We start from the raw sequence: 26,415 nt of genomic DNA on the forward strand, positions 1-26,415 counted from the left end.
CGAGGAAGAAAGTATTAGCTGGAGAAAGGAAAACAGAAGAACAAGGAGATACGTTGACATTATATCTTTATTTTCTCTCTCACTATTTTCGAGAAAATACGGCGATATTGTCTTCGTCACTGGAGTGTCTGGAAGATGATGATCATTCTAAATCTCCACCGTTTTTTTCGTATTAGGGGCTCGCGTCGCTGATATACTCCCCAACTGCAGTCCTCCTTTGCTGCGGCTGGATGGGTTTGGCCCTCCGGCCATGCAGCTGGACTGTGGAAGGCACCGTCTGTTGTGAGGGACTGGTTGTTTTCGAGCCTGGGTGAGTAATGTTTTGCTTGCGAGCGCCAGTTGTCTGTTAGTGCTATGGGGGCTAGCTGACCATTTTTACGAAAGCCGGCCCCAGTTTAGGGTCCTCTGTTCGGCCTCTTAGGCGACGGCGGAGGATCTTGGTCTGAAGCCCATGATGGTCAACTAGTGGGCCGCGACCAGGACCTGGTGAACCCAGGATTCTCTGGACAAGCGGATGCTTCTCTGTCCCGTGCAGGCCCCATCTTTCACTTGAGTGGAAGTACACCCTAAACGAGGAAATGTGGGCATGGATGTTCGTTATCGGAAGATCCATGTTCAAGTCGGCTGCAGCCCAGATGGGACTTGTGCCGGCTCCGCCGTATGTCTGGTAAAATCACCGTTGTAAACTGTGTTGACATTTCTTTTTCTCTTCTCTCTTAAAGGATGAGGAGGGTTTCAGACGGCGGCCTGTCTGAAGTGTGGCTTGTTATGTCGTTGTGTACAGTTCAGGTGATAGCTGCTTAGCTTGCGTGCTAGTTGTGGCCTACTTGTTAGCCAGTCAGCTGTTAGCTGCGGCGCTAGCCCGTTGTGTCACTAGGCTAGGAAACGTTAGCTTGTTGCTATCAGTCGAGAGCGGCTGTTAGCTTAATACTACACTGTTGAACGTTGCTATGACTATAACATGCCTTAAACACTCTGACTACGACGTCATCTTTGACAGAGGATGTTAGTCGAACCTACACCGGGAGCCCTGCCAGCGAGGACTGCGTCAACATCGAGAAACGTAGCGGCTGGGTGGCGCAGCGACGTTACCCTCGTCGCCAACACAGGAGATGCGTGTTCAACTTCGGTGTCCCGTTAACCAGATTGCAGTTATCTTGGCCTGCACTCAGGGTAGGAGTCCCGACCGGACTTTAAACACTTCTTCTTTCCTTCCCTTCTAAATGTTTTGTAATAACGATGTTTTCCAAAACGTGTGTTGCTGCAATACATTGAGGATACGACGCGTGTTGTGTGTGAATTGTCTTGTCACTGGTATAGCTTCTCTCTCCATAGAAATCGGGTTGTTGTTTACATGTGTAAAAATGATCTGGTTAGTTGTGATGAGAACATGTGTGTTCATGTAACGTGAACTCACAACTAAGGGGGTTAATTAACCTATGAAGCTATGCTTAGTGACATGTGATTGAGGAATGAATTCTTTTCTCAGCCTGTAATGACAATGAACAGTGTGTTCACATATTAACAGGGTTACCTGTTCAACTTGGTCGTATCAAGAGTAAGGAAGGAGGGGTGATCCTCCCGGTTTCCCTGGGGCTTCCCCCCCCTCCTCTCAGACATGTTGTTTACAATATATTGTGTCACTGTGTTTGTGGGGATACGATGTAACCCTCAGCTTAATTGCTGGGGTTGTGCTTTCCGCTTGAGAAACAATTTTTTTCCTAAAGAAAAGATTGTTTGGTCACTTATCATGTGTGCTTACCAAGGCCTGTGGCCAATACATAATCGAGGACTTCTGTCTTCTCTCGTTATGAAAAACGGCGTTCCTCTGTAGTAGGAGTGTACTGTGCCATTTTTTGTTGTGATGAAGGGTTGTGTGTGTCTTTGTGATCTACAACTGGGTTAGGTTTGGCCCACAGAAGCACATGTGTAAGTCTGGACCGGGGCTCTTAAAGGGGCCCTCTCTATTCTGTGTTTTTCCTTAGTAAAACTCAGGTAGCATGAGCTATGTGAGGCTGTTCGATGCTTCATGTAGCAGGCTATGACTGTGTCATGCTCTACTTGTCATTACATCGTATCATGGGTGAGGGGTCGTAAAGGGGTGAACTGGTAATCCTTTCCTCCCCTTTTCTGATTGGTCAGGGGTTAAAACCTCCTGTCCTTCAAGGTTCCTGTCACGTTGCTGTTCGGTACGTTAGGGTAAGAGGGGGGGGGGGGGGGGGGGAGTTTCCTGGTCCCACGCCCTGGAAGATTGGGTGTGTGCACCGCGGAAATTCTCCCGCCATAGAGTACGTCACTGAGCGCGTCTCTAGTGGTAAGACTTCCGTGGGTTGTTCAGGTCCATGTTATGGATCTGTTTCAGGGAGTTGTCAGAGCTCCTCCTCACGAAGCTCCTCCTCAGAGAGAAGTGCCTTCTGTGAGTTCGGACTCTCCTTCCCAGTGAGGGAGCCTCCTCAGAGTTTCAGAGCCTCCTCCTCAGATTGTCAAGGTGAGTAGAACTTCAAAAAGGAGTTCTGCTCTATTGTGTGTGTATTCGATTCAATTCGATTATTGAGTGTGTATTGGTTCAGTGCCTCCTCCTCGGAGAGCCCTAACCCAAGTGTTACATAGCTCAATGTTGCAATATTCTTTTCAATCTATACAGCTCGCGTGGGAAGTCTCTCTGGGGATTCCCGTCTCCTCCCTGTGGAGAGGGTGGTGGGATGTAAAAATGAAAATAATTTTTACCCTCAGCCGCGTCACGTGGGATTCATGTCAGTCTGTGTTTCTTTCTCTTTTTTAATTAAAAAGAGGAAAGAACATGAAGCACGACGGCTCCTTGTCGTTCTCCCAGGCGACTTGGAGGAACAATGTCTGGTGTCTTGTTAGACTATCCATTGATGTGTTTGGGTCTCGACGCATATGTAAGTGCTGGCTCTGGGTGTTTCTGATGGGAATCACGCATGAGGCTTGGTTGCTTGTTATTAAAACAGCGTTTTTATAGGGCAACTGGGATGGAGTTTTGTCTCTTCCGAGCGCCAGTTTACTAGGTTGTCTCGACGAATTCTCGTTCATATCTGGGGGATGTTAAAGGAATAGATCAGAACATAGGTAGAGGGGTCTCACGCCCTTGGGGTGGGCCACTGAGCGCGGTACAAATGGGACCGTCTGGGTGGCGCCCTCTTTTCATGTTTTAGATCGACACGCATACCTGCCCCCTCTCCTGGAGTGGGCATGTCGGCGTGGTTAGGGCACGGGACTGGTTCTGGTTGCGCTGGTCCAGGTCAGTTAACCCGTTGTCCGCCGGGGACGCAGAGCTGCTGTTCTGGTACCCTGAGGGACTTGTGCTTTTTTCAGGGGGAAAAATGCCGGGTCGGCCCGGGTGTCACAGGGTTAGGCGTTATGGAGACCCTTTGTTGGGTACAGGTTGTACTCTGCACTATTGTAATGGCTTACGGCCATACCAACCTGAACACGCCCGATCTCGTCCGATCTCGGAAGCTAAGCAGGTTCGGTCCTGGTTAGTACCTGGTTGGGAGACCGCCTGGGAATACCAAGTGCAGTACGCTTAGGGCTGGTTTTCCATTCTTTTCGCTCCTCTCTCACGCGTGGCGAAGAGGGGGCTGTTGGGGTGGTCTTTTGGACCTCCTTTGGTAACCCTGTGTGCTTCCCGAGCCGCCGGGCCCGGTCCGAAGTAATGTTTCGTCGACCCGTAGGCCTGGAATAACCCTTTTTTGAAAACTGAAACACTTGTACTGCGGTATAGCCAGTGTATACCCGCAGGTGTGTTTTGGAGTTTTTTCTTGAGGGGTTATAGGAACGACCACCGTCTGTGTACCAAGAGGGTGGTTGATTCCCTGGTGTGTTGGAGCAGAGTCAACTCCCGGGTTATCCGGTTGAGTGTGCCCCTGCACGTTCATGACGTCTGCCAATCGTGTCAGCCTTCTCTGCCTCGACCCCTCTGGGTGGTTTTTTTTTGATGGAGGCTTTGTCATGGTGCTCAACAACGCCAGCATACGCCCCTTCCGCCGGGGGGGCTGTTTTCAGTTGACCCCTTTGGCGCCTGTCTCGTCCGCAGTGCTCCAGGCTCAGGTCTACAGCCTGCTGCCTGGTTTCCCTGGTGCGCTGTCTGCTTCCGTTGGTTAACCTTTTTTGAGTGCTTTACGGCCATGCTGACTGCCTGTGTTACAGGGTCAGTGTGCCAGGCGGTGTACTATTGGGGGGAAAGGGCCCGCTCTTGGAGGGGCCTTGTCCGAATACGCTGGCGATGTGGGGGGCGGTGTCACTAAATGACCGCCTGGTGGGGTCTTGATGCCTGGCGGCATTGACCTCTCCGGGCCCCCTTTTTCCAGGGGATCCAGTCCCTTCAGTGGGTCTGGGTCTTCCTTCGCGCTCCGCTGCTACGGCCTTGCCACGGGGTTGAGTTTGCTCTTGCCCCCGTAATTTTTGGGGGCAGTAACGAGGGTTGTTCCTTCCGTTCGTTCCCTGGTGGCATGCGGGTTGTGCGTGTGCGTAGTCGTGGGGTCAAGCCACGGTCTGCTCACCCTGTGCGTTGAGTCGCTTGAGTTCCTCTTCGCACGGTCGGATCCGTCTCCCTCCCATAAGCCTCCAATAGGGAGGGTATCCTCCATTAGGGAGGGTCGGGGGGCTCGGTCCTCCCCGGTCTGATGGTTGTGGGGGGCCTCAGCGGGGTACATTTGTCGAGCTTTGGCTCCCGCTCAGCTCCTGTTATGCAACTGATGCTGAGCGGAGCCATAATGAAATAGAACGTAAGGTTATGTATATAACCAAGTTCTATGAATTATGGTGACGCTCAGCATCAGGACGCCACTGCGGCCCTTGATCTTTCATTGTGGTGAAATTTGTTGGGAAGGAGATGAGTGTGTGGCCCCACCCCTGCGTATGTAGGCAGCAGATGGGGGTGTGGTCAGACGGATGTTGGTACATTTTGAAATTTATTCAGTGCATATCCACTGAAGCGAGATATATGCAACTGATGCTGAGTGTCACCATAATTCATAGAACTTGGTTATATACATAACCTTACGTTAAGCGTTCTTCCAACTGTTTTTATACAGGCTGAATACAATCGTGGTCAATAGGAACAGTGTCTGTGTTTCCTTCAAAAGACTCCGGCTGCAAAAAGGCCAAAGTACTAGGATGTCTGATGTACCGTCTGATGTACCATCTGATGTACCGGTAAGTTGTGTGCTGTTTAAAGGTGTGTTCTGTTTAAAGGTGTGTGCTGTTTAAAGTTGTGTGCTGTTTAAAGGTGTGTTCTGTTTAAAGATGTGTGCTGTTTAAAGTTGTGTGCTGTTTAAAGGTGTGTTCTGTTTAAAGATGTGTGCTGTTTAAAGTTGTGTTCTGTTTAAAGGTGTGTTCTGTTTAAAGATGTGTGCTGTTTAAAGTTGTGTGCTGTTTAAAGGTGTGTTCTGTTTAAAGTTGTGTTCTGTTTAAAGGTGTGTTCTGTTTAAAGTTGTGTTCTGTTTAAAGTTGTGTGCTGTTTAAAGGTGTGTGCTGTTTAAAGGTGTGTTCTGTTTAAAGGTGTGTTTCGATACTGATGTAAACAAGACAAAAGTATTTCTCTGGTCTGCATCCCCTTAACAATTGTTTGTATTGAGCCGTACTGTATTGTACCCATTCTGCAATCTGTTAATAAAGTTTTCAATCAATCAATCATTCCATTTAAAGGTGTGTTCTGTTTAAAGGTGTGTGCTGTTTAAAGGTGTGTTCTGTTTAAAGGTGTGTTCTGTTTAAAGGTGTGTGCTGTTTAAAGGTGTGTTCTGTTTAAAGGTGTGTTCTGTTTAAAGGTGTGTTCTGTTTAAAGGTGTGTTCTGTTTAAAGATGTGTGCTGTTTAAAGGTGTGTGCTGTTTAAAGGTGTGTTCTGTTTAAAGGTGTGTGCTGTAGATGTGAGCAAAGCCTGGTTATAACAATAGAGCGTAATACTGTAAACCGCTAGCTACACTCGCATCATGACTGTGTATAAAACTATTACCTGGGACACATGCTTCAGCACTTTGCAGCCCGAGTCCCCAGGCCTGCACCTTCTCTGGTCCACCCTCCCCAAGCGGACCGACGGTGTAATGGTAAGGGCTCCCTGGGACCAGCTGGCCTTTGTACCGTACACTGACTGCATGGACGCCTGTCTCACTGGGCACAAAGCTCACAGAGTAGACGTCACATCCTGTCATGGTGACAGTGGCTTCCTTTGTGGCACCTGAAGGACTGGACACCTCAGCGGACATATGGCGGAGGTCGAGTCCTTCTCCAAAGAGAAGAGTTCATATTAGAAAAAATACGGTATAAGGTGGCAGCAGAGCAGAGCAGTAATTAGTACACAGTAAATTTCGCAGAGTAAATTTTACTCAAACTGAGTACATTTGACTCAAACTGAGTAAAATTGTACTCAGTTTGAGTAAAATGTAATCAGTTTGAGTAAAATGTACTCTGCGAAATGTACTTATCATTTACTTTGATACTGTAGAAAGTATGATCAGATGTCAGATAGGTGACGCCTGGGTGTGGTGTCTCTGTACCTGGTAGTTTGAAGTTGAGTCCACATACATTCCCAATGCTGGCAATGGTGCCAGTTCCCTGGTAGTGAGTAATGCTCTCACTCATGTGTCCACTCTCTGTCACCACTGCTGTAAAAGGACTCCCTGAAAATGTTTTTAAAACAGTAAGAATTGAAAATGTGTTTTTCATTGATTATGGATACTTGGAACAGTTTCCCTGACTTACACATTCAGATTAATATGTATGTGTGTGTACTGTATATCTATATACGTATTATCAGTATATTTACTTACTTATACAGTATAATATTAATCATGCATTAAACTATTATTTTTGTAAGCATGTGTTTATTTATTTTATTTTATTTATTTAACCTTTATTTAACCAGGCAGGTCAATTAAGAACAAATTCTTATTTACAATTACGGCCTGGCGAGAGGACAAAAGGGCCTCTTGAAGGGTAACAGGGAAAGGGGACAACAATTTTTATAAAAAAGAAAAGACAGGTGATACATACATCACAGAGGTAAGATAAATAATTAAAACACAGATCAAACAAACAACAAAATAAAATTACACGGTATGTACTAATAATTCATAAAAAGCATTTGCCCATGACCTGGGTCTTATCCAATATATCCTATTTGATCCAAACATTTTCATTAATTTAGAATTAGATTCTTTAATGACCACCCAGCCAGGCTGGTGGAATTTGTTTTCAGTGCAGTTACAGCATTGTTCCAACATAGAACATATAACATCACTTACAATACATACATACTACATGCAGTTAAATACATAAATACATAATTACAAAGACCACAATACCATAGTTTATGTCCATGTCCATAGCAACAGAGGTAGGGGGGGTTGCGTGGGGGAGGGTTTGCTACAGGGAGTTCAGTGTCCGTATGGCAGTGGGGAAGAAGCTGTTTTTTTATATATTTTTTTATATATATCTTCCCCCCCCCCCTCCTTTTTCCGATTTTTCTCCCATCCCACTGTTTAGTCGTTATGCCAATTCCCAACCCCCTTCCTGGTTGTTGCGCACTCCCCCCTACTGTTGGTCCGGGAGGCCGGAGACTGTCACATGCTTTCCTCCGACGCATGTGCAGTCAGCCGGCAGCCAGCCTGGCAGCGCAGATTCTCACCGGGAGAGTGTAACGTGTGGAAGGTCACACTACCTCCCTCCAGATCCTACCCTCGCTGTGCAGGCGCCCCGACCGAACTGTAGGGGTCGCTGTCCACAACGCCCAGGACCCACCCATCAGCTTTCCCACCCCTAACACTGCCAATTGTGTTAGTATGAACGACCAGCCAAGCTGATAGCAACGCCGAGAGCTGGATTCGAACCCAGCATCTCCAGCATTGATGGCGAGCGCCTTGCCCACTACACCACCTAGCCGCCCAAGAAGCTGTTTTTAAAGCGGGATGTTTTGGTGGTCAGGGATCTGTAGCGTCTCCCGGAGGGCAGCAGCTGGAAGATGTGGTGTGCTGGGTGAGTGGGGTCAGAGATAATCTTTCTTGCTCTTCTTATTGTGCTTTGGCGGTGGAGTGATTCGAGTGATGGGAGGGGGGTGCGGATTATTTTGGAGGATTTATTGATTATTCTTTGCAGTTTGTTTTTGGAGTGAATGTCCAGACTGCTGTACCAAACTGTTATGGAGAAGGTGAGAATGCTTTGAATGATGGCCTGGTAAAAACGGAGCAGGAGATGTTTTCTGATTCTGTATTTTTTTGAGCTGGCGGAGGAAGAAGAGTTTTTGATTGGATTTTTTGTGGATGTGGTCTGTGTTGGTTTTCCATTTAAGGTTGTTGCTTATGTGGGTGCCGAGAAATTTGAAGGAGTCTGTGGTGATTATGGGTTTGCCGGAGATGGATATGGGGGTTTTGGAGTTTGGCTGGTGTCTGAAGTCGATGATGAGTTCTTGGGTTTTTGATGAGTTGAGGAGGAGGTTATTGTCTGTGCACCAGGTGAGTGTGTGGTTGATCTGTGTACGGTATTCTGTTTCATTATTGCGAACATTGTAAGCGAACCCTTGACCGTGAGGACGTTAGAGCCACACCTACCTGGCACATGTTCCTCTGAGAACCTGACAGAAACAGTGTAAGCTCCAGCTTCTGTAGGGTAGAAAGAGACTCCACACCTACCTGGCACATGTTCCTCTGAGAACCTGACAGAAACAGTGTAAGCTCCAGCTTCTGTAGGGCAGAAAGAGACTCCACATGTTCCGTCTTCCAGTTCCTCAGACCGGACCTCCACGTTACTTGGTCCTTCAATAGCCAATGTCAGCCCACCGTAGCCTGCAGCACATGATGTTTATAAGTTACATGTGAATGCCTTTTATTTTCAAGAAGTAGAAGAGGTCCGCTCTCATTTCCTTTGCAGATAAAAAGTCTGATTTATTGGACAGATGTTTTGCCCTTCAGGGCTTCATCAGTGTCAGTACATGCCCTGAGGGGCAGAATGTCTGTCCAATAAATCAGACTTTTTATGTGTAGAAGATTAGCGCTGACCTTCTCTTTACCAGATCAAGTATCAAGTATCAAATAACATCAAGTATCAAATAACATAAAGTACATCAAGTATCAAATAACATCAAGTATCAAATAACATCAAGTCCAATACAATACAATCAAATAACATCAAGTAGCAAATAAGATAAAGTATCAACATCAAGTATCAAATAACATCAATTATCAAATAACATCAAGTATCAAGTAATATCAATTATCAAATAACATCAAGTATCAAATAAAATCAAGTATCAAATAACATCAAGTATCAAATAACATAAAGTACATCAAGTATCAAATAACATCAAGTATCAAGTAACATCAGATATCAACATCGAGTATCAACATCAAGTATCAAATAACATCAAGTATAAATACTTTCCACTTCTTTCTTTTTTGACACCATGGTTCATAACGTTCAGCAGAATATCTCATTGTTTCTGATCATATTGAATTACATGAGACTTGCCTGCCTCTCGAGTGTCGACCACAAAGTCTGACATCTGGTAAGTGAGTCCTCTCTCCAGCCCTGGACCGAACGCCTTGACCCGCCTGGCGTCGCCAATCTCGAACGGAGTGATGTTGAGAGGGATGGGACTGTTGGCCACGTGCTCTCCATCCTTCATGACGCTCACAAGGTGTTCTCCAACCTCTTTAGGAATGAAAGAAATACCTACGCAACAGAAAAACAGGATGGTAGACTTATTGGAACTGATTTTGCTATGTGAAAACCAAGCGATAGATCCCTGCGAGACGTCGTACCCTCACCTATGTGGCGGTCAGGCTGCCTCTTGAGCAGACAAGAGACGTCCAGGCCGGAGGGGGAGGCGATGCTGGCGCTGAGCAGGCTGATGTCTTCCTCCGTGATGTCCAGGGTGAAGTCTGCTATTGTTCCCACACTCACCTGGGACCTCAGCTGGCTGCCATCACATCCAGACTCCACCCTGGGGCCTGATGTCATGAGGTGGAGGTGAGGTTTCATGACATAGAAGGAGAGTCATTTGTACAATACAACCTTTACTAGAAGTGCTCCTGTGCAACTTCTCAATTAACCCTTTCACCGCCGCGCTACCAAAACGGTTAACCCTTTTACTGCGGCGACACACAGAAGGTTAACCCTTTACTATCACACAACCGACGGTCGCCGGTTAACATTCTGTCGTGTGGCAGTGAAAGGGTTAATCAACGAGTTTTACTTACCAGCTATTCTAGCAGTAAAGGGACTGCCTGCAATGTGCTGGTCATTGTGACGGACTGCGATGCGGTATTCTCCAGGCTTGGTGGGCAGGTACGTGACGGTGCAGGTGCCGTCTCTGTTGTTCAAGCAGCGGATCTGGGCTTTACACGGACCCTCCAGGGCGATGTCCAGCTCACCTGGTTGATAAGATATTCCTTTATTGATCCCCTTGGGGAAATTCAGGCATCATAGCAGCATGGGGGAGGGGGGAAGGAGGGTACAGGTATGGACATGGTAATAGTAGAAGACAAAAATACAGGCAATATAATTATAGTACAGTAGAGAGTAAAAATAGGCAGTGTAAACGATATAATTAACTCTGAATATACGCATTTGAGCAAGTCGGCAGTGTGATCAAAGGTGCAGATGAGGGTCTGTATGCTCCATCAGTAATATTATACATTACAATAAATATGGTTAGTGGCTAGTTCTAGCGGAGGCCGAACTAGAATGGAGAAGTAAGACAACTCCTTCCCTCCACTAGTCTGAGGGTCCACCTTGGGCAAGTGTTAGTACCCTCTCTAGCCTCCCTACCTAGGGATACAGGGTGCTGCACTGCCTTGTGTGTGTGTGCGTATAGGGATACGCAAAGGCTAAGGGAGAAAACCCTGAAAAAAAACCGCACTGCCTTGTGTGTGTAGGAATACGCAAAAGGCTAGGTCCTCACCGACAATGGGGTTACCTGTAAGGAAGGGCATCCGAGGTATAAAACTAGCTACAAACCAAAAATTATGACTCCAGTGGCGTGGAGTCATCGCCCGTCCAACCTCATTGTAGTGGGAAAATAGGGACGTAAAATGAAGATGATGATGATGATGGTTACAATAAACACTAGAATCTAAATATATACTATGAGTAAGAAAAGTATACAGTATACAGTCACCATAACCGGCGCGATATACGCCATGCGTTATACGTTGTATATAGGACAGTAAGGTATTTCCCCCCACTGGCAGTAGATTGTTTTGAATGTCAGTGTAGCACATGGACTCCTCCTCACCCAAGTTCTTGTTGAAGATGGTAAAAGCCACAATCTCATTGGAAAAGCCGTAGGAGAGACCTGGTCCATGAGCCATAGGTTCCAGGTTGTTGGCGTTGTTCACGTAAAACTGGAGGGGGCTCTCTGAAAATAGTCAGATTATATAATAAAGTGAATAATAAATAATAAAGTGTTGTACGATCCCTCCAAATATGTGGCTTATACAAACAAACGCGCCCTGAACAATACATGCGGTTCAGGTAAAGAACAATTCCTTAGTAAAACTAGAAGAATCTAAGCTCTACCTGCGACAGTGGTGCCATTGACTGAAATGTGCATTTGATGCAAGCCTTCCTCCGTGGGATCATAGGTCAAAGTGACCGTTCCATCTCCATTATCGATCACCACCGCCTGGGACCTGCCCCCAGACGGCATGTGGACCTCCCCTGATAAACAAGGAGAGAGAGAGCGATTACAACCAGTGCCAGAAGCACAAAGACATTAACAACCGCTAAAGACATTGGAATGCTTGTGTTTATCATCTCACCAATTATTTCTCCATCAGCCAGACCAGGAACCATAACAATGTCAAATGGCATTAACCCTGTGAGTTGGTTCACACTGCTCAGAGGAATGTAGGAGCCATGCTTCATCTATGAAGAGAGAGCGAGAGAGAGAGAGAGAGAGAGAGAGAGAGAGAGAGAGAGAGAGAGAGAGAGCGAGAGAGAGAGAGAGAGAGAGAGCGAGAGAGAGAGAGAGAGAGAGAGAGAGAGAGAGAGAGAGAGAGAGCGAGAGAGAGAGAGGTTGGTCACATATTTCTCAGCCAGATCCTGTACTTATAATGTGAATATGCACTCTTTGTATTGGCAGAGAATAGTCTTACCGAAGGCTGGGGACCATCTCTGGATGAGGCCTTTTGCCTTGAGTGGGAAACCTGGTGGTTCACTTCCAAATGATCATCATCATCGGGTGCCTGTGTGCACATAGAAAGATCCAGGATAGAACTGCAAACAAACTAACACATTCCCAGGACAAAGCATAGAACTCCTGTGCATTGACCCCATGCTGACTGTTTATGAGCAGTGGGCAGCCACAGTCCAGCGCCTGGGGACCAACTGCAGTTCTAACACCAGTCCTTTGGACAATGGCAGGAGTACTTTCTTATGTATGTCTTTTATGGTGTGGCAGGAAGCCCACAAGGACATGGGAAGAACATGCAAACACAGAAAGCCCCTTCCTCCCGGTCGGGTTCGAGCCGCGGATCTTCTTGCTGTGAGGCAACAGTGCTAACCACTGTGCTAACCACTGTGCTAACCACTGTGCTAACCACTGTGCTAACCACTGTGCTAACCACTGTGCTAACCACTGTGGCCCCTTATCAACAATGCTAACCACTGTGCTACCATGGCCCCTTATCAACAGTGCTAACTAGGGCTGACCCCTATTAGTCGATTAGAGGAGCCGTAGTTGACTGCCAACCTCTTAGTCGAATACAAAAAAAATAAAAAAAATATAATTTTTGTATTTTTTTTTATCATTCTTTCCAAAAGAAAAGAGGCCTAGAAGCATGGCTAACGCTAATGGCACGCATACCAGAGGCTAATTGCCTAAGAAAACAGGCACAGAGGCACTGAAAGAGGATTTCACCCATCTAATGAACACACTAGACTAGACAAATATCAAGATGTATCCATCAGTGGACCAATTGCATGCTTCTGCAGAGGACAAGAAGCCTTCAGTCGACTCCTTCAGACATTAAGCACCCCCACAGCCCAAATGGAATGATAAAATAAAAAATAAAAAGATATATATATATTATACTTTTTTTTATTGAATCTTTTTTACTAATAGTCGACTAACGGCAAATTTTGGCCAATCATAGTCGACTATCCAAATCCTTAGTCGGGGACAGCCCTAGTGCTAACCACTGTGCTATCATGGTCCCTTATCAACAGTGCTGACCACTGTGCTACTATGGTCCCTTATCAACAGTGCTGACCACTGTACCATGGTCCCTTATCAACAGTGCTGACCACTGTACCATGGTCCCTTATCAACAGAGCTAACCACTGTACCATGGTCCCTTATCAACAGTGCTGACCACTGTACCATGGTCCCTTATCAACAGTGCTGACCACTGTGCTACCATGGTCCCTTATCAACAGAGCTAACCACTGTACCATGGTCCCTTATCAACAGTGCTGACCACTGTACCATGGTCCCTTATCAACAGAGCTAACCACTGTACCATGGTCCCTTATCAACAGTGCTGACCACTGTGCTACCATGGTCCCTTATCAACAGTGCTGACCACTGTGCTACCATGGTCCCTTATCAACAGTGCTGACCACTGTGCTACCATGGTCCCTTATCAACAGTGCTGACCACTGTACCATGGTCCCTTATCAACAGTGCTGACCACTGTGCTACCATGGTCCCTTATCAACAGTGCTGACCACTGTGCTACCATGGTCCCTTATCAACAGAGCTAAACACTGTGCTACCATGGTCCCTTATCTTCATAGACATCTTTCTAGTTGGTCAAGCATCAATACATGATGGTATCTAGAGAAGGGACAATAAAGGTATCTTACCATGACCTCAAATGGACTAGTGAATAGACTCTCTCCCCCAAAGCCGGCTGATATGATGTAGTTCCCCGGTTGGGTGGCAGTGTAGCAGATCTCAAATGTCCCGTCGTCCCTCTCAATAACATCTGCCTCCAGCTCCGTCCCATCAGGGGTCAGAACTGTGCAGGAGACCTTCCCCGTACCTGCAGACTGAGTGTTTACCACAAAGCCAATCTCCTCCCCGGCACCAATGACAGAGCCCAACTCAGGACCTGGAGGAGACAGGAAGGAGCAGCATAGCTGGTTTAAACAACTGCATTTTTTTTTCTTTTTTTTTTTTAACAACTGTAACTTTTTTTTTTAATATCTGGAATACTGGGAAACCGGAAGGTTTGCACTCACAACTGTACCCAACTAATATGAGACATGTATATAACACAAGGCAAGCATTAGATTCATGCTTTACTTTACCTCTACCAAAAACAAATGCTCTGAAAAAGACGGTAATGTATAGAGCAGTTGCTTATTGGAATAGTATACCGAGAAATATAACTATGGTAAGGAACAAATTTATGTTTAAAAGGAAGTTTAAAATTGCGCTCAGGAATAACGAGATACATTTTGGTCATTGACTTATTATGGAAATGAGTATGGAAATATAAAGGTGATCGGTGACTTGGGAAAGTTATGCTATATTATGAGTTAAAATCATTTAAACGATTTGTATCTGTTTTGTTCTTATGGACTGATTAGGGAATATGGATTTATGGTTGGAGAATTGTGATATCATATCTGACTTATGAATATTGAGTGAGCTTTGATTCACTTGTTTTGTTTGTTGTGATGTTTTCTGTGATGAGTACGGTACTTCAATGTTTGTGGTTTTATATTTGTATTTAACTTTTATTTGTGTTTGTATTTTTTATGTTTGGGCCCCAGGAAGAGTAGTCTCACTTTGGTGTAGACTAATAAGGATCCACAATAAAAAAAAATAAAAATAAAAAAAAACATTTAAGTGTAGAGTGCACCAGCAAAACTAGTCTTTAAGAATGTCAAGAATTTAAAACATGGGTTTATGAGATGCGTCTGAGTCGTATAGCATTACATGTCATAGGCCTATTACATATTATAAAACCCACGGTCATACTGTAACACAGACAGTGGATATAAACAAAGATAATGAACTCAATTGTAAAAGGCTGGGGACATCAGACAACACTTCCTGTCTGCACAAGTGGGCATTAACCCTTGTTCTGTCCAAAGAGAGTTTTAGTATTGATCAGAATACCAACAACACTTTAAGATCACAGACTATTAGATGTTGTTAATACGAGAGGATATTTGCAACAGTCTACCAAGTCTCTACCCAACCTCTACCATCTTTGGTTGTAACTTGTAACATCTCTCACCTGTAACTATGCACTTGTCAGCGTCCCCTGTTGCAACAGCCCAGACATGATAGGGTGATGTGGGGATCTCTTCGCCGCTGTATTCAATTGTGATCTTGTAGCCTCCCACTTTGTCGGGAACATAGGTGATCTCATAGATCCCATCACTATTGTCATGGATGCAGGGTCTTTTCGATCTGCCCTCTGGATCCTGAGGTGAAACCCATGTTCATTACAAATACACCAGTGGTGGAAGAAGTACACTGTTCATTTACTTAAGTAAAAATACCCAGATAAATTAGTACTCTGCTAAAAGTAAAAGTCCTCCTTCTACTTAAGTAAAAGTAGAGAAGTATTTGATATTGAATGTACTTAAAACAACACGCCAACATTTTGGGAAATTAGAGAGACAAGAAGATAGATATCAGTTTCCTCTCTGTGCGTTAAGTAGAAAGCTATCTGGCTGCATGTTAGCCTAGCTTAGCACAATGAATGGAAGCGGACATGACCGGTTAGCCTTCAGGAGAGGTGTTTTACTCTCTTTGTTGGGCGGCGTGGCTCAGGGGTAGAGCGGGTCGTCCAATGATCGAAGGGTTGGTGGTTCGAATCCCGCTCAAGCCCATGTCCATCCCACTGCCGTTGTGTCCTTGGGCAAGACACTTAACCTACTTGCCTCGTATGCATGTGAATGAATGTTGGTGGTGGTCGGAGGGGCCGTAGGCGATGATTATTCGCCACGCTTCCGTGAGTCTGGCTGCAATTGTAGCTTACCACCACCGGTATGACTGTGTATGAACGAATAATGGACTCTGTAAGCGCTCTGGGGTGTCACGAAGAGCGCTATATAAATCCAATCCATTATTATTATTATTATTAGTTGGACAATGCCTAGGCTAACCGGTCATGTTCGCTTCCATTCATTGTGCTAAACTAGGCTAACATGCAGCCAGATAGCTTTCTACTAAACGCACAGAGAGGAAACTGGTATCTATCTTCTTGTCTCTCTCTGGAGAAGACGGTAAGCTAATTTACCAAAATGTTGGCGAGTTCCTTTAAGTATCTAAAGTAAAAGTATGCATTCTACATTACTTGTGTGTATTCCAGTGCTTGGGAGTATTCAATTCTCGATCCATTGACCTCTAAAGGTTAAAGTGGTATGTGGTCCAGTTATGCTGCTCGGATTAAAGATGATGTTAAAGTGGTATGTGGTCTAGTTATGCTGCTCTGATTAAATAACTGAAATACACTCAGTGGCCACTGTATCAGGTACACCTGTACACCTAATAAAGTGTCCACTGAGTGTTTTTTTTTTTTTTTTTTTATTCCATGGAAACAGGAAATGTAAAGGCCACTACATTATCTTGTTGCAAAAACATATTGAGTATATAATATACATGAACAACCAAAGAGGTTCTCAAATAACTCACGACAATCTCCACTGATAGTTCACCCTCTCCTGCCTCAGTGGTATCAACAGAGAAGTGAGCAGGCAGGCTGGCAAGTAGACCAGACTGTAGGCCAGGACCACTCGCACGGACTTTACCAGCATCATGAGCGGACGTCACGCGGAACTGGGAGGGGCTACAAACAAGAACATCAAATATCAATTATGTATAATTTTTTTTTAAATACAAATACAATACAGATTTTCTATAATCTTCTCCCACCCCCCAATTTAGTCGTTATGCCAATTCCCTTCCTGGTCGTTGCACGCATTGCCTTACTGTCGGTCTGGGGAGACATGCCTCCTCCGATACATATGTTGCCAGCCGCTTCTTTTCACCTGACAGCGAGGAGTTTCACTAGGAAAACATAACACATGCAGAGGTTCACACTATCTCCCCCAGATCCCCTCCCTGCTGAACAGGCGCCACGACCGATCAGTAGAAGTTGCTGTTTGCAATGACCAAGACTCATACCCCACCGGCTTCCCACACGCAAACACTGCCAATTGTGTTCGTAGGGACAACTGACCAAGCCGGAGGTACCGCTGACATCTGGATTCGAACCGAGAGTCTCTGCGGTGGTAGGTGCCCAGCTGCCCCAAACAGCCTATGTATGTTGAAGTCTGTAAAAAGATTTTACATTTGAAGATATCGTAACATTAAAAATACATTCTCACCAGCAGTAACCTTCTTCATCAGCATATTTGACCACAAGAGAATGAGAACCGTCCATAGTAGGAGACCAGGCAACTGAGTAGCTCCCATTTCCACAGTCCTTCACCTCTACCAGTTCTACCTTTCCTACATGTGGTAGAGAGCATGTGTGGTAGAGAGCACAGGTATTAGAGAGCACATGTGGTAGAGATCACAGGTGTTAGAGAGCACAAGTTTGAATTAAATATGCACCAACTATTTCATACAATCTTTCAACTGAGTGTTTGGTTGAAACATTGATAACAGATGCCATTACCATTTGGCATCACCACAGCCACAGACTCTGGGGCCTCTCCAGTCTTGCTACGGCCAATACTGAAGGTCTGAGGAACTTTGGCACAAACTCCTGCTTCCAGACCTGGACCTGATGTTTTCATATTGCTTGTTGCATCATTGGTGGGTAAAACATGGAAGCTGTAGGGACTGTTGGTAAATGAAAGAAGAAGAAACAAATAGTATATATTAGTCCAATTCTACCAAATACACTTGTAATGGTTTGATTAACATGTCCATCTTCAACCACAGTATCGTTTTACCTGCACAACTAGGAAAGGGCCAAGGTTCCAGAAATCTGAACTATCCCTTTAATTAGAAATAAAGCAGTTGTTTTCACATCCTTACCTGCAAAACTCATCTTCATCAGCATATTTGACCACCAGAGAGTGAGCACCTTCCATAGAAGGAGTGAAGGCCACTGAGTAAGTCCCGTCTCCATTATCTGTAACTTTGACAAGCTCCATCTTGCCTGAATAACGAAAGAACGTTTGTGTGTGTTTGTTTGTTTGTTTGTTTGTTTGTCTTTTCCCTCTTATTATCTATATTATACTTGTTAACTGGATGTTTAATTGGAATTGCTGTAAAACATTTACAGATCCCTTTTGTACACAGTGCAATAAAAGCAAAACAATAAAATACATGATGTGTATGTACTAGTCGTAACTAGTGTGATTGACTGACCAAAACGAAGAGCCTAAAATGTATAATCTCACCATTTGGAGCCATAACAGCCACAGAGAGTTCATATGGCAAATTAATATAAACATATATGCGTCATAACCACATTATATTGATACATGAGTTGATATCAAAACAAATTACCACTGGGTGTCATAACAGCCACAGACTCTGGAGCCTCTCCAGTCTTGCTACAGTCAATATTGAAGGTCTGAGGAACTTTGGCACAAAGTCCTGCCTCCAGTCCTGGACCAGAGACCTTCAGCTGGTGGGCATCATTGGTGGGTAGAACTTGGAAGTTGGATAAACTGAAAAATAGTAAAGACAACTCATCAGTTGAAGCTACTGGAATTTGTGTGGAAGTAAGAAGATGAAAAAAACAACAATAAAATAAATTATTTTCGAGCTACCTGCTAAATTCATCTTCATCAGCATATTTCACCATGACAGAGTGACCACCATCAGCAGAAGGAGAGTACGCCACAGAATATGTTCCATTCCCGTTGTCTGTCACTTTCAGAACCTCCATTTTACCTGGATATACAGTATATAATACGGTAGATAATGTGCATTGCATGCTTAAACTACTATGTTTTACAAATCAGGTGACATGAACATGAAACATGAAAAATGTCAGTTTCTTGTTTTCAGTAGTTCATAATCAGATACTTACCATCAGGCGTCATAACAGCCACAGACTCTGGAGCCTCTCCAGTCTGACTACAGTCAAAAGTGAAGGTCTGAGGGATTTGAGCACAGACTCCTGATTCCAGTCCTGGAACTGATACTTTCAGCTTCCTATTGGAATCATCTGGTAACACTTGGAACTGGTGAGGACTAATAAATAATAAATAAATACAATAAAAAAGAAACGGTTGACAATTCAGAATCCATTTTATATACACATAGAAGACAGTGTATTGTTCAAATTTGAGATGAGCATATTTACCTGCAAAACTCATCTTCATCAGCATATTTGACCACCAGAGAGTGAGCACCTTCCATAGAAGGAGTGAAGGCCACTGAGTAAGTCCCGTCTCCATTGTCTGTGACTTTGACAAGCTCCATCTTGCCTGGTTGCACAGTTCATATGGCAAATTAATGTAAACATCTATGAGTCATAACCACATTATATTGATACATGAGTTGATATAAAATATAGATTACCACTTGGTGTCATAACAGCCACAGACTCTGGAGCCTCTCCAGTCTTGCTACAGTCAATAGTGAAGGTCTGAGGATCTTTGGCACAAAGTCCTGCCTCCAGTCCTGGACCAGAGACCTTCAGCTTGTTGGCATCGTTGGTGGGTAGAACTTGGAAGTCAGAGAGACTGAAACACATTGTTAGATTTAGCTACACCAAGTAGCCTAACTGGATATTTTACATTACTTAAACATTTAGCTTTTTTCTATAAGTAATTGAGTATGTACAGTACGTAAACAAACTGTAAATGTAGGAAATTATGCTGCGAAAATCCTCTTAACAGTCTTACCTCCTGAAGTCATCTCCATCTGTATATTTCACCATGAGAGAGTGAGCACCGTCCATAGAAGGAGAGTAGGCAACAGAATATGTCCCATCTCTGTTCTCAGTCACCTCCAAAAGCTCCATCTTACCTGAATATATGATAACATGGACTTTACACTTGAGACAAATGAACAACTATGCCATTCAAGCACATCTTTAAGTGGCATGAATAGAAAATAACAGCCTTTATTATTATTATTATTATTATTATTATTATTATTATTATTATTATTATTATTATTATTATTATTATTATTATTATTATTATTATTATTATTATTATTATTATTATTATTATTATTATTATTATTATTATTATTATTATTATTATTATTATTATTATTATTATTATTATTATTATTATTATTATTATTATTATTATTATTATTATTATTATTATTATTATTATTATTTTTTTTTTTATCAAACACTTACCACTGGGTGTCATAACAGCTACAGACTTTGGAGCCTCTCCAGTCTGACTACAGTCAACAGTGATGGTCTGAGGGACTTGGGCACAGACTCCTGATTCCAGTCCTGGTACTGATACTTTCACTGTTCTACTGGAATCATCTGGCAAGACGTCAAACTGGTGAGGCCTGAAAAATTCCAAGAGATAAAGAACAACCAAACCTGAGGTCCGCCACCAATTCCAATTTTTTTTGGAATCACTTGGCAAAACTTGAAATTGGCAAAGACTAAACAAAAAAAGAGAGAGAGAAAGACAAAAAATTCCAACCAATTCTAAAATAAATTAAAATAGGATACCTGCGAAATCCATCCTCGTCAGCATATTTAACCACCAGAGAATGAGTTCCTTTCATCGCAGGAGAGAAGGCTGCTGACAAAGTCCCATCTCCATTCTCTGTCACATCCACAAACTCTATCTTTCCTACAGCACACAGATATGGTAAAAATGGAGGACATGAATGAGAATCATTGTAAGATCGGTATAGTAGTTAGTTAAAATTCCTCTCACCGTTTGGCATGACCACAGCCACAGACTCTGGGGCCTCTCCAGTCTTGCTACGTTCAATACTGAAGGTCTGAGGAACTTTGACGCATTGTCCTGACTCTCGTCCTGGACCCGAGGCTTGCTTGTTGGCATCATTAGTGGGAAGAACATGGAAGTTGTAGGGACTGCATGAAAATACCCAACATTAGTTCAAATTACAGTTCTAACAGACACCTTCTATATGTCTTCTAGAACTTGTATTTTAGGGGAATTCCGCTCAACAAACTTACAGGTCACGTACCTGCAAAACTCCTCTTCATCAGCATATTTGACCACCAGAGAGTGAGCACCCTCCATAGAGGGAGTAAAGGCCACTGAGTAAGTCCCGTCTCCATTGTCTGTAACTTTGACAAGCTCCATCTTGCCTGGTTGAACAATAATGAGAGACAAAAACAATACAACTAATTTAGAGTCTATGAAATATTTCACACGATATATGGAACCATTTCAAATAATCCTACCATTTGGTGTCATAACAGCCACAGACTCTGGAGCCTCTCCAGTCTTGCTACAGTCAATGGTGAAGGTCTGAGGAACTTTGGCACAAAGTCCTGCCTCCAGTCCTGGACCAGAGACTTTCAGCTTGTTGTCATCGTTGGTGGGTAGAACGCTGAAGTCAGAGAGACTGGAACACAAGAACAATTCATCAAATACATCAATCAGTTGTGCTACAATATCTTCTTTACAACCAAAATAGCAGAATGCTGCCCAAATCATCATCAGTTTTACCGTCTGAAGTCCTCTTCATCTGTGTATTTCACCATGAGAGAGTGAGCGCCATCCAAACAAGGAGAGTAGGCAACAGAATATGTCCCATCTCTGTTCTCAGTCACCTCCAAAAGCTCCATCTTACCTAAATATATGATAACATGTACTTTACATTTGATAAATGTTAACAACTAGGATATTAAAGTATATATTCAGGTGGCATTGCCAGAAACAAAATTAACAATTTATGTTTTTCCAACTAAGTAGGCTACTTACCGCTGGGTGTCATAATGGCAACAGATTTTGGAGCCTCTCCAGTCTGACTACAGTCAACAGTGATAGTCTGAGGGACTTGGGCGCAGACGCCTGATTCCAGTCCTGGAACTGATACTTTCACTGTTCTACTGGAATCATCTGGCAAGACGTCAAACTGGTGAGGCCTGAAAAATCCCAGGAGTTAAAGAACAACCAACCCTGAGGTCCACCACTGATTCCAACCACTCAAATTCATTAAGAGCACACATACGACGAACAAACAGAAAATACATACATATGTAACAAAAAATGGCATACAGTACCTGCGGTATTCCTCTTCATCCGCATATTTGATGACCAGACTGTGAGCTCCTTCCATTGCAGGACAGAAGGCCGCTGAGTAAGTCCCATCTTCATTGTCTGTCACCTCAACAAGCTTTATCTTTCCTACAGTACATCCATATGGAACAATTCAATTAATGAACAAGTCATTGTAAAGTCTAATATAGGTTAGATGATTATTTAATTCTTACCATTTGGCATAATCACAGCCACAGACTCCGGTGCCTCTCCAGTCTTGCTACGGTCAATACTGAAGGTCTGAGGAACTTTGACACATAGTCCTGACTCTCGTCCTGGACCAGAGACCTTCGGCTTGTTGGTATCATTAGTGGGCAGAACATGGAAGTTGTAGGGACTGTATGAAAATACCCAACGTTACAAATCACAGTTCTAACAGGTATCTACAATACTGTCTTCATGAAGTTGTATTTTGAAAGAATTCCGCTCAACAAACGTACAGGTCACATACCTGCAAAACTCATCTTCATCAGCATATTTGACCACCAGAGAGTGAGCACCTTCCATAGAAGGAGTGAAGGCCACTGAGTAAGTCCCGTTTCCATTATCTGTAACTTTAACAAGCTCCATCTTGCCTGGTTGAACAATAATGAGAGACAAAAACAATACAATTAATTTAGAGTCTATGAAATATTTCACATGATATATGGAACCATTTCAAATAATCCTACCATTTGGTGTCATAACAGCCACAGACTCTGGAGCCTTTCCAGTCTTGCTACAGTCAATGGTGAAGGTCTGAGGAACTTTGGCACAAAGTCCTGCCTCCAGACCTGGACCAGAGACCTTCAGCTTGTTGGCATCGTTGGTGGGTAGAACGGTGAAGTCAGATAGACTGAAAAACAGTGCATTACAATCTCAATGGTGCTAATAGCATAATTGTTTGCCAGTTTTTGTCAAATATAATTGTGATTTTTATTTTACCTGCAAAAGCCATCTTCATCATTGTATTTCACCATGACAGAGTGAGCACCTTTCACTGAAGGAGAGAAGGCCACTGAGAAGGTTCCATCACCACGGTCTGTCACCTCCACAAGCTCCATCTGACCTGTTGGCATTCAATAAAAGATAAATGACACTTCACAGCTATTTCATACTTGGATAACATGAAGAGAATACAGTTTATTTAAAATATTACTCTTTTATTACTGTCTATTTTAAGATTGCCATAGAATCAAACCGTAAACAAAGAGGCCTATTAAGATGTTAGATCCTAATATGAAAAACGATTTGATTTAATGCTCTATGCCTTACAGTACCTTGACCTTGTCTATTTAGCTGCTATCTATTTTATGCTTGTTTTATACTTATTTTATGTCTGCACTTTATGCATTGCTCTTGATCTGCCCATTTTTGTGTTAATTTTATGCCTGTCTTTCTTTACCGCTGTGAAGCACTTTGAGCTACAATTCTTGTATGAAAGGTGATATACAAATAAAGTGTATTATTATTATTATTATTATTATTATTATTATTATTATTATTATTATTATTATTATTATTATTATTATTATTATTATTATTATTATTATTATTATTATTATTATTATTATTATTATTATTATTATTATTATTATTATTATTATTATTATTATTATTATTATTATTATTATTATTATTATTATTATTATTATTATTATTATTATTATTATTATTATTATTATTATTATTATTATTATTATTATTATTATTATTATTATTATTATTATTATTATATATGTAATAAAGTTCTCAGACTTGATGTGAACATACTACCTAGGATGCTGTAATTACATTGTATGCACCTATAAGCACAGTGAGCCACCGGGATGCCTGAGTAGAGACACATCTTATTTCAAATCTAAAGAGACACATATATTAATTACTTACCACTGGGAGTCATAACAGCCACAGACTCTGGAGCCTCTCCAGTCCTGCTACAGTCAATATTGAAGTTCTGAGGGATTTGAGCACAGACTCCTGATTCCAGTCCTGGAAGTGAAACGTTCACCTTCCTACTGGAATCACTCAACACTTCAAACTGGAATGGACTAAAATAAACATTTGGGAAGAAAATAATTCATATGATGAATGTGATGATGAAGATGATGAGGATTGTAACAAGAGACATCATATGTTATTGAACAAAAAAAAAGATATACCTGCAAAACTCATCTTCATCAGCATATTTGACCACCAGAGAGTGAGCACCTTCCATAGAAGGAGTGAAGGCCACTGAGTAAGTCCCGTCTCCATTATCTGTCACCTCAACAAGCTCCATCTTGCCTGGTTGAATCAACAAAAATACATGGTTACTCTCAAAAAAATACAAATACATATAAAGTTATATTATTCAACATTTTCTCTTACCATTTGGTGTCATAACAGCCACAGACTCTGGAGCCTCTCCAGTCTTGCTACAGTCAATACTGAAGGTCTGAGGAACTTTGGCACAAAGTCCTTCCTCCAGTCCTGGACCAGAGACCTTCAGCTTGTTGGCATCGTTGGTGGGTAGAACTTGGATGTTGGAGAGACTGCAACACAGAGCATTACAATCTTAACGATGCCAACGTTGTATTTGTTTCCTGTCTCATTGTACAATACATCCTGTTTATTCCTCTTACCAGCGAAGCTCGTCTTCATCATTGTATTTCACCATGACAGAGTGAGCACCTTCCACTGAAGGAGAGAAGGCCACTGAGAAGGTTCCATCACCACGGTCTGTCACCTCCACAAGCTCCATCTGACCTGTTGGCATTCAATAAAAGATAAATGACACTTCAAAGCTATTTCATACTTGGATAACATGAAGAGAATACAGTTTATTTCATCGTTAAACAGACATACCACTGGGTGTCATAACAGCCACAGACTCTGGAGCTCCTCCAGTCTGACTACAGTCAATACTGAAGGTCTGAGGGATTTGGGCACAGACTCCTGATTCCAGTCCTGGAACTGAAACGTTCACCTTTCTACTGGAACCCTTTGGTAACACTTGGAACTGGTAAGGGCTGAAACAAATATTAAAGGTCCTTTTATTTTGCAATAATGAAATAAAAGCCAAACACCCATATGGAAAACCACATCAAATATAATTTAAAATCAAAGTATTTATTTTGTATTTTACCTGCAAAACTCATCTTCATCAGCATATTTGACCACCAGAGAGTGAGCACCTTCCATAGAGGGAGTGAAGGCCACTGAGTAAGTCCCGTCTCCATTGTCTGTAACTTTGACAAGCTCCATCTTGCCTGGTTGAACAATAATGGGAGACAAAAACAATACAACTAACTTAGAGTCTATGAAATATTTCACATGTTTATATGGAACCATTTCAAATAATCCTACCATTTGGTGTCATAACAGCCACAGACTCTGGAGCCTCTCCAGTCTTGCTACAGTCAATGGTGAAGGTCTGAGGAACTTTGGCACAAAGTCCTGCCTCCAGTCCTGGACCAGAGACCTTCAGCTTGTTGGCATCGTTGGTGGGTAGAACGGTGAAGTCAGAGAGACTGGAACACAAGAACAATTAATCAAATACACCAAGCAGCTGTGCTACAATATCTTCTTTCCAACAAAAATAGCAGAATGCTGCCCAAATCATCATCAGTTTTACCGTCTGAAGTCCTCTTCATCTGTATATTTCACCATGAGAGAGTGAGCGCCATCCAAACAAGGAGAGTAGGCAACAGAATATGTCCCATCTCTGTTCTCAGTCACCTCCAAAAGCTCCATCTTACCTAAATATATGATAACATGTACTTTACATTTGATAAATGTTAAATATTAAATATATATTCAGGTGGCATTGCCAGAAACAAAATTAATTATTTATGTTTTTCCAACTAAGTACTTACCGCTGGGTGTCATAATGGCAACAGACTTTGGAGCCTCTCCAGTCTGACTACAGTCAACAGTGATAGTCTGAGGGACTTGGGCGCAGACGCCTGATTCCAGTCCTGGAACTGATACGTTCACCTTCCTACTGGAATCATTTGGTAACACTTGGAACTGGTAAGGGCTGAAACAAACATTAAAGGATTTCCATTTCTGATTAATTATTACAAGTTATTTAAATTATTATTATTATTATTATTATTATTATTATTATTATTATTATTATTATTATTATTATTATTATTATTATTATTATTATTATTATTATTATTATTATTATTATTATTATTATTATTATTATTATTATTATTATTATTATTATTATTATTATTATTATTATTATTATTATTATTATTATTATTATTATTATTATT

General features: G+C 42.6%; 1 protein-coding gene across 1 annotated transcript in view; it reads right to left on the reverse strand.

The window, feature by feature from the left end:
• Positions 1 to 26,415, reverse strand: part of LOC311244118 (filamin-B-like) — a gene marked incomplete at both ends in the record, with an annotated part of 61,582 nt that overhangs the window by 757 nt on the left and 34,410 nt on the right. The window contains 38 exons of the mRNA XM_084333529.1: positions 5,976 to 6,242; positions 6,517 to 6,639; positions 8,647 to 8,799; positions 9,482 to 9,685; positions 9,781 to 9,963; positions 10,213 to 10,386; positions 11,250 to 11,372; positions 11,534 to 11,674; positions 11,776 to 11,881; positions 12,112 to 12,201; positions 13,823 to 14,070; positions 15,208 to 15,397; positions 16,614 to 16,767; positions 17,309 to 17,432; positions 17,602 to 17,768; positions 17,967 to 18,090; positions 18,444 to 18,607; positions 19,249 to 19,372; positions 19,467 to 19,630; positions 19,793 to 19,916; positions 20,263 to 20,426; positions 20,596 to 20,719; positions 20,807 to 20,967; positions 21,084 to 21,207; positions 21,304 to 21,467; positions 21,572 to 21,695; positions 21,827 to 21,990; positions 22,129 to 22,252; positions 22,339 to 22,502; positions 22,617 to 22,740; positions 22,837 to 23,000; positions 23,090 to 23,213; positions 24,035 to 24,195; positions 24,307 to 24,430; positions 24,515 to 24,678; positions 24,769 to 24,892; positions 25,321 to 25,395; positions 25,493 to 25,656. Of these exons, the coding sequence (XP_084189655.1) occupies positions 5,976 to 6,242; positions 6,517 to 6,639; positions 8,647 to 8,799; positions 9,482 to 9,685; positions 9,781 to 9,963; positions 10,213 to 10,386; positions 11,250 to 11,372; positions 11,534 to 11,674; positions 11,776 to 11,881; positions 12,112 to 12,201; positions 13,823 to 14,070; positions 15,208 to 15,397; positions 16,614 to 16,767; positions 17,309 to 17,432; positions 17,602 to 17,768; positions 17,967 to 18,090; positions 18,444 to 18,607; positions 19,249 to 19,372; positions 19,467 to 19,630; positions 19,793 to 19,916; positions 20,263 to 20,426; positions 20,596 to 20,719; positions 20,807 to 20,967; positions 21,084 to 21,207; positions 21,304 to 21,467; positions 21,572 to 21,695; positions 21,827 to 21,990; positions 22,129 to 22,252; positions 22,339 to 22,502; positions 22,617 to 22,740; positions 22,837 to 23,000; positions 23,090 to 23,213; positions 24,035 to 24,195; positions 24,307 to 24,430; positions 24,515 to 24,678; positions 24,769 to 24,892; positions 25,321 to 25,395; positions 25,493 to 25,656 (5,684 nt within the window). The remainder of the gene's footprint in view (positions 1 to 5,975; positions 6,243 to 6,516; positions 6,640 to 8,646; positions 8,800 to 9,481; positions 9,686 to 9,780; positions 9,964 to 10,212; positions 10,387 to 11,249; positions 11,373 to 11,533; positions 11,675 to 11,775; positions 11,882 to 12,111; positions 12,202 to 13,822; positions 14,071 to 15,207; positions 15,398 to 16,613; positions 16,768 to 17,308; positions 17,433 to 17,601; positions 17,769 to 17,966; positions 18,091 to 18,443; positions 18,608 to 19,248; positions 19,373 to 19,466; positions 19,631 to 19,792; positions 19,917 to 20,262; positions 20,427 to 20,595; positions 20,720 to 20,806; positions 20,968 to 21,083; positions 21,208 to 21,303; positions 21,468 to 21,571; positions 21,696 to 21,826; positions 21,991 to 22,128; positions 22,253 to 22,338; positions 22,503 to 22,616; positions 22,741 to 22,836; positions 23,001 to 23,089; positions 23,214 to 24,034; positions 24,196 to 24,306; positions 24,431 to 24,514; positions 24,679 to 24,768; positions 24,893 to 25,320; positions 25,396 to 25,492; positions 25,657 to 26,415) is intronic.

The sequence above is a fragment of the Notolepis coatsorum genome (assembly GCF_963971535.1).
Source record: "Notolepis coatsorum genome assembly, chromosome: 17".
NCBI classification, from domain to species: Eukaryota; Metazoa; Chordata; class Actinopteri; order Aulopiformes; family Paralepididae; genus Notolepis; species Notolepis coatsorum.